Source organism: Mercenaria mercenaria, chromosome 19 (genome assembly GCF_021730395.1).
Source record: "Mercenaria mercenaria strain notata chromosome 19, MADL_Memer_1, whole genome shotgun sequence".
Lineage (NCBI taxonomy): Eukaryota > Metazoa > Mollusca > Bivalvia > Venerida > Veneridae > Mercenaria > Mercenaria mercenaria.
This window is the reverse complement of record NC_069379.1, coordinates 30,595,673-30,605,481: the sequence shown is the minus strand read 5'-3', so window position 1 is coordinate 30,605,481 and position 9,809 is coordinate 30,595,673. Positions and strand designations below refer to the sequence as shown.

Sequence of the window (9,809 nt, the reverse complement as noted above, 5' to 3'; positions counted from 1 at the left end):
GATGAAAAGCTTTTCACGAACCCCTTGTCCTCATTAGATATCACTGGCCGATATAAAACCTAAGCTCTTAAAGCCATCTGTCACTTCCGAACAAATATTCCAAGTTCAAACAGTCTTTTTACCTTTTCCCCGAAAACTTGACACTACATCGAAATCTGTAAAGGCATAAAAGAAAGCAATACCTTTTGCTTTCTCATTGCCAAATGATTAAATGACATCATTTATGGGAATCCGTCTCAAATGTGTCCCCCACCCCACTCCTCCCAGAACAGCATGCATGCATAAACATCCGTATATCGAGTTCCTCATGTCTTCATGGCGTCAGACCTTCAAGACTGATTTTCCTGATTGCATACAGTCTTTTCCTCTCTAGTCAAAATTACAGTTATTTGTGTATGCATTTCAACATGTCTGTCGGCAGAAAAAATAAAAAGATTGTCTTGTTATCATTATCCCCCAAGAAACTGCACCAATTGAATGGGATTTTCCCGTAGCTAGTAACCCTTCGTCTAGCGGCATGACCTCATTTCGTTTTTTTGTTGTCATTGCTTTTAATTTATTTTCTGAGTTGGAAGGGCTTGGCCTTGAATAGCTGTGGGTAGTTTTCAAACAGGGAACAAATTTAAATTGGATTCCCATACATGATGTCATTCAATCAATTAGCCATGCCAATCAGTAGTGTCAGGTTTCCAGGGAAAGGGTTAAAAGGCTGTTTGTAGAACTTGGAATATTTGCCAGGAAGTGACAGATGTCTTTGAGAACCTAGGAGTATGTCGGACAGTGATGACTAATGAAGACAAGATGGTTCTTGAAAAGTTTGTGATCTTTATTCTGTCAGACTGGACATTTTGCACAAAAAAACAGAGGTCATATGATGTTATTTCCCCAACTCAAGCAGCCTTTGCCGAATACACAAAGCGTGCTGCATAACAATCTGATTGCATATAGGGACAGGCACTGTTTTGCCAAACCGAAGTCGAGAATCCTGCTGAATGGGGATGGGGGAAACATGATGACCTTTGGCAGATAAACTGGACAACAATCCACCAATTGCAAACTGTTGTAAAGAACTGACCATATATGATGTAAAACAGAACGTTGTGGTAGGTGTAAATGCAATGATTTTGGACACCCGTATAGGATCTATACAGATGCAAATGTAACAACTATTTTGGCCAAAATATAGTCTTGAGACATGCCTTCCAGAGGAAACAAGTACGGAAGATCTGCATTGTTTCTCCTATGACACAAAGCAGACCTTTTGTTTATCAAAATTGATGTGTCTACGTGCATTGCTACATACCCTTTGATTTTTAAAATGTCTACCTTATATAAAGTTTGACTACAAGTTCCAATCAAGCAGTGACGACCATAAAGTGACATAATTGAAATATATTCCATGTAGAGACACAAAAACTTATCGTTACATTTTTCAATTTTAAAAGGGGGTAATTTTGTAAAAATTCATGTCAGAATATGGAAATTGGCTTTGTACAGTGCCTAATGACATGAAATTTCAACCGAATTAAAATAGTAGTTTCTGAGAAAAAAAATAAACTTAATACGAAGACCTAACGTTGAAAATTCTAAGTTTAAAAGGGAGTTAAATTTGTTAAAATGTAAGCCAGAATTATGGAACTTGTCTTTGTACAGCGCCTAATGATTACAAAGAGGTGTGTGAAATAACTGTTTCAATCCAATTTAAAGAGTAGTTCAGAAAAAAAATCTCGACATACAACCATAACGTTTACATCACCGCCGCCGTCGTCATTGCCGTCGCCGTCGGAAAACTACGGCTCAGTCCGCCATCAGTTTTAGAAGTCGTAGGCGAGACAAAACTGACATTCAACACTCTAAATATGTTATTTGTCCATATCATTAAGATTGATTTAACTAGGAACGTCAGTGTTAATGGTAAATTAGTTCTTTCGCATAAAACGGCGGCCATCTTGAAAAAAAGACGCCATATCGGATTTTAAAACGAGTCTTCTGTGTATCGAAAATTAGGTTTTGCACACGCAAAGCATCTTAAGAGATATTTTTTTCTCAAAATTGACAAAGATAATCTCTGTATAGGTCTGTTCAAGTCAAAATCAACTTCCTGTGGCGACCATTTTGAAAAATGGCCGCCATTTTGAATTTTCAAGTGGCTAACGTGCTTTTTGAAAAAAGTAGGCTCAGACGAGTACACATGCCAAATTTCATGATTGCATCACCAAATACGGTATTGTTTCAGTTATCTGCCCAGCTATAAGTGGCGTAAAAATGTTACTAATATGCGTATAATACTTAATATTTTATATTTTAAAGTCCGCCCGCTTAGCTCAATAGGGAGAACGCAGATCTCTGTATCGCTGGGTTGTGAGTTAGATCCCCGGCTGGGTTGTGCATATGTTCTCAGTGACAATTTGACAGAAGGTATTGCCTGAAATCATTCGACCTCTACCTCAGTTTCATGTGGGAAACTTGGAAGTTACTTGCGGAGAACAGGTTTTTATTTGTACAGAATCCAGGAACACTGGTTAGGTTAACTGCCCAACGTTACATAACAAAAATACTTTTGGGAAACGGTGTTAAACCCAAGATATAGTTTACGTTTCATGTATACATGTGTGTAAGACAGTGTAAACTAAGTCTTATTTTTGAACAAAGTGCATGGACATATTTATTTATTTCATAATTTTATAAATACAATTATATGTCAGGAATACATCATTATTTAACAATAGTTCATAAATGAAGATACAGGTCTGCTATAAATATATCTAATTTGCAAACGGCTTGATTATACAAAGCGTTTTTTACCAGAATACAATTTATGTGCACTTTACTCTAAAATATGATAATGTTCAGATACTACAAACAAACGCCTAAAATATATAATATCATTACATCTAAAAATGTTGGATAAACTGCTCCACTTGATAGTCTGGCTGATCGATGTCCAGCACTCTACAAACTTCCATCAATTTTCGTTTTTGCTTCTTGTGACGTGGGGAAACCCGAGACAGCAATATTACCGAAAGGTTCGTGTAAGGCAAATTCCCGACCTAGTTTGCGAAACTGTAGAAAGGTAATTTCCTCTTTCTCTGTCATTTCATACAACAGGTTTCTAAGAGGTTCTTCATTTAATATTTTCGCATGCAGTGAAGGTATGACCATTACACCAATAAGTATTTCATCTACAGGAGGTGTACGTATGTATGGAGAAATACCAGCTGCAATCATCATAGCGCATAGCATGATATCTATACCGTACAATTTCCTCAACCAATCCCGTAAGCAAAATCCGCCCATCCTCGGATTGATTTCCAGTAGCTTCAGTCCATTCTCGCTCAATTTAAACTCGACATTAAATGTACCATCGGACAATCCTAAATTCGGAAATAAAGCAAATATATGGTGAAATAAGGTATGCTTAAATCTGTTCTATATTGAAGTTAACCTAAAATCACATTGACTATAAAATGCAAGCATTATGTACTAGTTTTTACGTTTCGTGTTACTGATATACATAAAAAATGTAATTTATTTATTTTCGGCATTTGACAATACCGAATGTTTGTGAATAATGGAAAATAGCTATAGTCCAGAGCGGACATCTATGAAGAATGAATAAAATATAGGCAAAACAAGACAAAATTACACAAACATAGGAATTGTGTTTATGCAGGAGTCGAAGAAGATGTAATTTCCACAAAAAATACAGTGGAACAACGACAAAGCGTCTGTCAGTGCAGACAACCGTACATTCTAGCAACAAATCCAAAGCGTAATCGAACTGATGTTATATATATATACCGCTCTGATACAAAACAGCTACGGCAGATTGTTTATGCAGAGTATATCATATTTGCAACCCGTCTGGAATCAAGTACTTTATTTGTATATTTTTTCTCAAGTCAATAAACAAGAGCTCCGCAATGCGATGCAATATACGCCAGAAGGTGTGACTTTTGGCCCTAAGTGGTTAAATATTGACCTTGAAGTGAGCCATCCGAAACATGCACTATGCACATCGTCCTGATGTGAAGAACATTTGTGCCAAGCTTCCTTCAAATCCTTCAAGCAGTACAAGAGTTACAGAGCGGACACGAAACACAGTCATATGAACCAAAGTGTTACCTTGACCTTGAAACGAGTCATTTAAATCATGCGTATTGTACGTTGCCTTGATGTTGTGAACATTTGTGTTAAAGTTCTTCGAAATCTTTCAAGGGGTTTAAGAGTCACAGAGCGGACACGAAATTACTAATGGACAGACAGAAAGACAGACAGACGGACACAGGCGTCACAGCATAATTCGTTCCTTCCGGTGTATAAAAAGTGATATTACCAATCTGTAAACAACATCTGTAGGCCGCTTCAATAAGTCGTGCTTGTTTGTCCTCAGAAAGGAATGACGGCATACGCTTAGCTGTTGCTGCAAATTATAACATTTTAAATATGCAAACATTAAAAAAGATTTTTTTTATATATAACTTTTATATAATTGTTCCGTAAAACTGCTTTTGATAAGTGCGAGTACTGTCTACATTCAAAGTTTTAAAATACATCATTTTGATGAAAGATACACATTTGATATATCTTAATCACTATAAGCATGTATTCAGTACAGTGTTCTATTTCAATAAACCCACAAACTAATTTAGCAATTTTAGCGTTCAGTCAAACACACATTTGATTGGTCGACGATGATATTATATATGATAAATGTCCACCAATACAAATTCAGAAAAAAATATAAATCAGTCAGCTATTTGATATATATTCATTAGAGACATTTTATTTGCGAATGAATGATTGTGTTGAACTACAATGTAAATGGTTTGCGCAGGAATTGAAGTGATCTGCTCTGGGCAAATATAGTTTAGACAACATTACATGTATTTTAGGTTAAAATGGCAGATCAAGCCGTTCTTTAATGAATACATAATAAAGATTTCGATGGGTCATTTTTTTCGAGGAACGCGTGTTGGTCATTATATGTTCCGTATAGCGTCAATACCCACTAAACAAGTGCAATAAATGAGCCGCGCCATGTGAAAATCAACACAGCTGCTTTGTGACACGAATGGATCCATGCTGTTTGCTAACGGTTTCTCTAATTGAAATAGGCTTTGAAAGCGCGGTCGCAAAGCCATTATGTTAGTTTTCTCATGTTGCGGCTCAAATAATTGTTTGTTAAAGCAGAAAAGTATTCACCAATGAAATAGGGTCGTCTGGCCATACCACCGTCTGTGATAAAAGCAGCAATAAGCTTGCTATCATATATGATAACATCAACATTATGCTCAGTTCCGCCAAAAAATTCCATTGTCATCATCGAATTGCCATAAGTTAGCCCAATTCCGGGAAAGTCCGAATCATTCCGAAGTGAGCTGGTTATCTGGCCGAATTTCTTCTTTAATTCAATTCTGTTTTCTACAACACAAGCACCAATTGAACCCGCGCCGTTATCTAGTTTCAACATTGCAGGAAACCTAAAGCTTAGAGAAACAAACAATAAAAACTATAAATATAAATTATAACTACAAATCGTCTTGAGTAATCAGCTGTATCATGCATCCACTTACATTATGCAGCAATTTTCTCTAGTTGACATCTTGTTCTAATTGACATTATCAGCTACATGCCTTTAATTCATATATGTTTTTATTCAAACCCTCTATACATGTCACTTAAATATAGTCAAAGATTTTCCTACAATTATCATTGCGTAAGAAAAAGATCAAGTTTGATAATCTGCGACTGTAAAAGTCAGAACTTTAATAGGAATATGAGTTTGTAAAGAAAAGAGATCCAAGCGTAAAATGTCATTTTACCCATCAGGCAATTTCTCGCAGTCCATTTCTGTCGTCAAATGTACGACCTTTGTTGAATACATGTGAGTCCGAGGCCTATGAGATGTATCTGTTCCGCGCATGCTCAAAACATTTAGAGTTTCAGTTTTCGAATTAGCTGTCATCATTGCCTCGAAGCTTGGACCTTGTAATAACAAATGTTGTGCTCAATAACTGCGTAAAAATAAACTTAAAATCAACAGCACGTCAGATAATTACGAAGAAGGAAAATAGGAAAAATTGTTAATTTGTTTCATTTATTGGGGTCGCAAGTGGAATTTTATCTGAAAAGTAATATTTGTTGAACAGGTATTTCGCTAGATGTAAGGGCTGCTTCATAAGTTTGCTACACAGTGAATTTTCCCAGCTCTCCTACATCGGCAAAGTAAGGATCACGGGAAGGTTATTAAAACATTTACACTAAACATGTTGTTTTTTTCGTCTTTCATTAAATTTAAAAGCTTTAGCTGATAATCGTTTATTTAATATGCGCTTTATTGTTATATCAGGAAAAGAATGACAAATTGATATAACATGAAGCACAATTTAGCTACCTTTGCATAGATCCAATACACTCATCCCATTAAAGTACATAGGTCAGTTCCTCGGAATATAACTATTAAGAAAGGAATTCAGGTAGATACGAATGAAACTGCAGAACAATTTAAACCCTTAATTTTGGCATTAAAACCATATCGGATTGCCAAAAAATGTATGTCAATGACCTAATTATTAAAAGATACATAATGTATTTTATTACAACTATTACAGAACTTTAAACAATTTGACTGAATATCTGTCATTCAAGGCCACAAGTTTGTGGTGATTTCAACTTAAGTCTAAGTAAAAACTTAAGTTCTAGTCATAAAACAGCTAAAACTTAAGATACGTAAGAAATGACATAAGTCAGAAAATAAAATAGCGTGGTGAGTACGATTAAAGTGTTGTTTTCAGATAAAAGCACTTTAAACATAATTGTGCATGTTGTATCTGTCTGAAATTGATGTTGATTTTTTTAATGTTTTCGTCCACAATAAAAAACAAGAATTATTATTAAGTTGTTTTATGAATAACAAATATACTTAAGAAAACTAAATTTCTAACCTAAGTAATACTTAAGTAAATAATCAATTTCTTATACTTATACTTAAGATGCTTTATGAATACGGCCCCTGGTGTACATGAATTTCACTATCTTACACTTATCTTGAAGATATTGTGAAAGTATATAAGAAGAAGAATATATATATAGACAACCTCCTATGCATACAGTGATTCCATTTCAGAACACTTTGGTTGATACTAATGTCGGATTGGCTTTATAGAAACAAAGTGTAAAAATAATACAAGAGCTACCGATTTCATACGCGCATTATCATGGTTGGAAGCTGTGACTTGATTTACTTTTCGGGCATACCTTTAATTCCCAACTTTTCATTAATCAGAGCTGCCAAAGGTACACATTCGTCCCAGAAAGAAAGACATCCATCCGCCTTGATTCCGTGGCCATGTATTAAATTGAGGATTTCGGCCGCATGCACGTCGTCGATTTTATGATCAGAGAAATCGTATTGGATAAAATGAGGTACATGATCTTTGGCAATGTGCTGACTATCTGTTTCCACAACAATTACCTGGTTATATTTCCAAAATATTTCGTAATTTGAATATATTGATAATAAGATACAAACTTACAGGTAATTGCTTGCCTTCATTAGAGAGATTATAAGAAGACCGTTTATTCGCACAGAACGAATAAAACAAAGCAACAGAGACTTGTAATAACTTAATTAGGGTAATTGTCTGGTGTTTTTCGGGGTTTAACTTATATATTCGAGAAATAAATAACAATTATAAATTTCTGATATTTTGATGTTGATATATCTTTCGGGAACTTTACTTATCATCTGAGAATATGAAAAAAGTTCAAGTCTAGAATCAATCATTCCATTCTTAAAATAAATAAATGCCATAACATACTTTTAAACAGTACCTTCGGAATACTGTTACACAGTCTTTACTGTCTTTAAAGACTGAACAAATGCAATCTGAACTTGGCAACAATATTTCAAGTTAATTATTCAATGAACTTGGGAATCACTCCAAACGAGTTCTTGATACTAAATAATGGCTGCCTCCTGTGTCACCAAATGTAAAGTGCTTAGCAGATTACAATTTACAGGATACAAGCATATACAAACTTTTATATTATGCGCACTGATGACAGACTGTGTTTTATAATCCATATCACTCACTGCTTATCACTCAATATAAATGATACAGCATTTCCGATCTACTTGTGCACTGTGTATAATTTTTGAGTTATTTGATTTGAACAGGATGAAAGTTGTAGTCGCACTTTGTTCTTTATAGTATATTTCTGAATTCAAATTGTTTTACTTTATGGGAATTTCTTTACGTTATATAGCAAGACATAAACTAAAATGGAATTTTATGGCGTGTGCGTCTTTCTAACACGTCTGACGTCATGTGCGTTTACACACGTCTGTTTCCAACACTAAGAATAAAATTTGTTTCAAAATGCATTTCTAACTTCTCGATGAGACTAATTCCATATTCACTCAATTTTAATTGTCATCTATAAAATTATAGATGGAAGCAAAAATGACAGGCGGAATAAAATGCTAGACAATGAAGAAAAAGTGAAATGATCAGTTTGAGAAACATCATAAACATAATTCGGTTTTAATTAACAGATATTCAAGCAGTCTGTGTGTCTGCATTTTTAATCTTGTTTGGGACAATTGTGCATTGTTTCGTAGCAGTGTATGCAAAATTCCCCAGTTGTAACACATCACAGTTTTCGACTTCTGAATAACTAATGAAACTTAAGTTATCTGATATAGTCGTTTTTCAAGTATACCTTAACATCATATTGCCCAAGTCAAAGCATGTGGTTACGCGGTAGTTCACAGGGATTTTGGTAACTTATCTTTCTTAAAGTCTGAACAAACCGTGTCTGCTATCATATTGCTTTATTTCATTCATTCTGTGCGACTTAACGGTCTTCAATTAATTTGTATTGATATATTGATAAACGAGGCCGAGATATTTCATTTATAACAATTTATAAAACGAACTTTAATCATTTTTTTAAAATCAAATATTGGCAGTTTACTTGTTCCTTATTGAAAATTTCATGATTATCAGTGCTATACTAATACGGACTTTACTTCACTAATTATGAGGCCGAGAATACAAATGGATTTACTGGTAAATATTCATTTCATCATGCTTAACGTACTTTACCTCTATTCCATATTTTGCTGCATCCTGCCATATGTTTCTCAGTCTATAACTTCCACCCCCGACCACGATAATACGCTTTCCATTCATGAGGGCAAGCTGAGACGCCTCGTCTATGTTTTCAGACGTAGACATAATGCTGCCGACTTTATAACGAAACTCCCAGTTAGTGTCATTTGCTTCTTGTAAATTTTCCATTTCTGGTTTCGAATCAAATTTATAGTCCAGCTTCTTTATAATACCTAATCCTAAGGCTTTCTCTTTTGACAATTTTTCTCAAAATTTAAGTTAAGTTCACCCTTGTTCACTTTACAAATTCAGTTTCACTAGAACGACCTATTCGTGAATAGACAAAGCATATGTATGTATAGTTACATTCATCATAAAAAATCTTTAGCAGAGTGATCAATTTTTTCATTAACAAAATAAATTATGTTAATTTTTATTTTGATTTATTCTACTATATGACAGAAGTTGGTACATGTTTGTGAATTTATAATTCACAAGAGACAATGCGACTCAGTCGATGTTCAAGATGTTCCGTTTAGACATTTTGTAAAAACAAAATTCATTAGTCGACGTCCATGTTTGATGAACCGGGATTTCGCGACCGTCTGACTGACTTTGTAAATCGTTTTTTAAAGTTAAAAAGTATCGATTTGCTTATTACTCGTAAGTTTTTCATTTAGCAATATCTTT

The 9,809-nt window shown here is 34.6% G+C and overlaps 1 protein-coding gene across 1 annotated transcript; it reads right to left on the bottom strand.

The window, feature by feature from the left end:
- Nucleotides 1–2,952: 2,952 nt before the first annotated feature.
- Nucleotides 2,953–9,425, bottom strand: LOC123542593 (carnosine synthase 1-like). The gene is made up of 6 exons (XM_053531267.1): nt 9,114–9,425; nt 7,261–7,477; nt 5,826–5,988; nt 5,206–5,489; nt 4,337–4,423; nt 2,953–3,374 (listed from the first exon to the last, which is right to left on the bottom strand). Exons 1-6 carry the CDS (start codon nt 9,306–9,308, stop codon nt 2,953–2,955), a joined length of 1,368 nt encoding a protein of 455 aa, XP_053387242.1. The 5' UTR covers nt 9,309–9,425.
- Between the last annotated feature and the right edge of the window lie 384 nt (nt 9,426–9,809).

Coding starts and splice junctions, on each gene's coding strand:
- LOC123542593 (XM_053531267.1), bottom strand. CDS start 9,308: ATGGAAAATTTACAAGAAGCAAATGACACTAACTGGGAGTTTCGTTAT. Junction 7,478..9,113: donor CAGCAAAATATGGAATAGAG/GTAAAGTACGTT, acceptor AAATATAACCAG/GTAATTGTTGTGGAAACAGA. Junction 3,375..4,336: donor CAGATGTTGTTTACAGATTG/GTAATATCACTT, acceptor TTCCGAATTTAG/GATTGTCCGATGGTACATTT.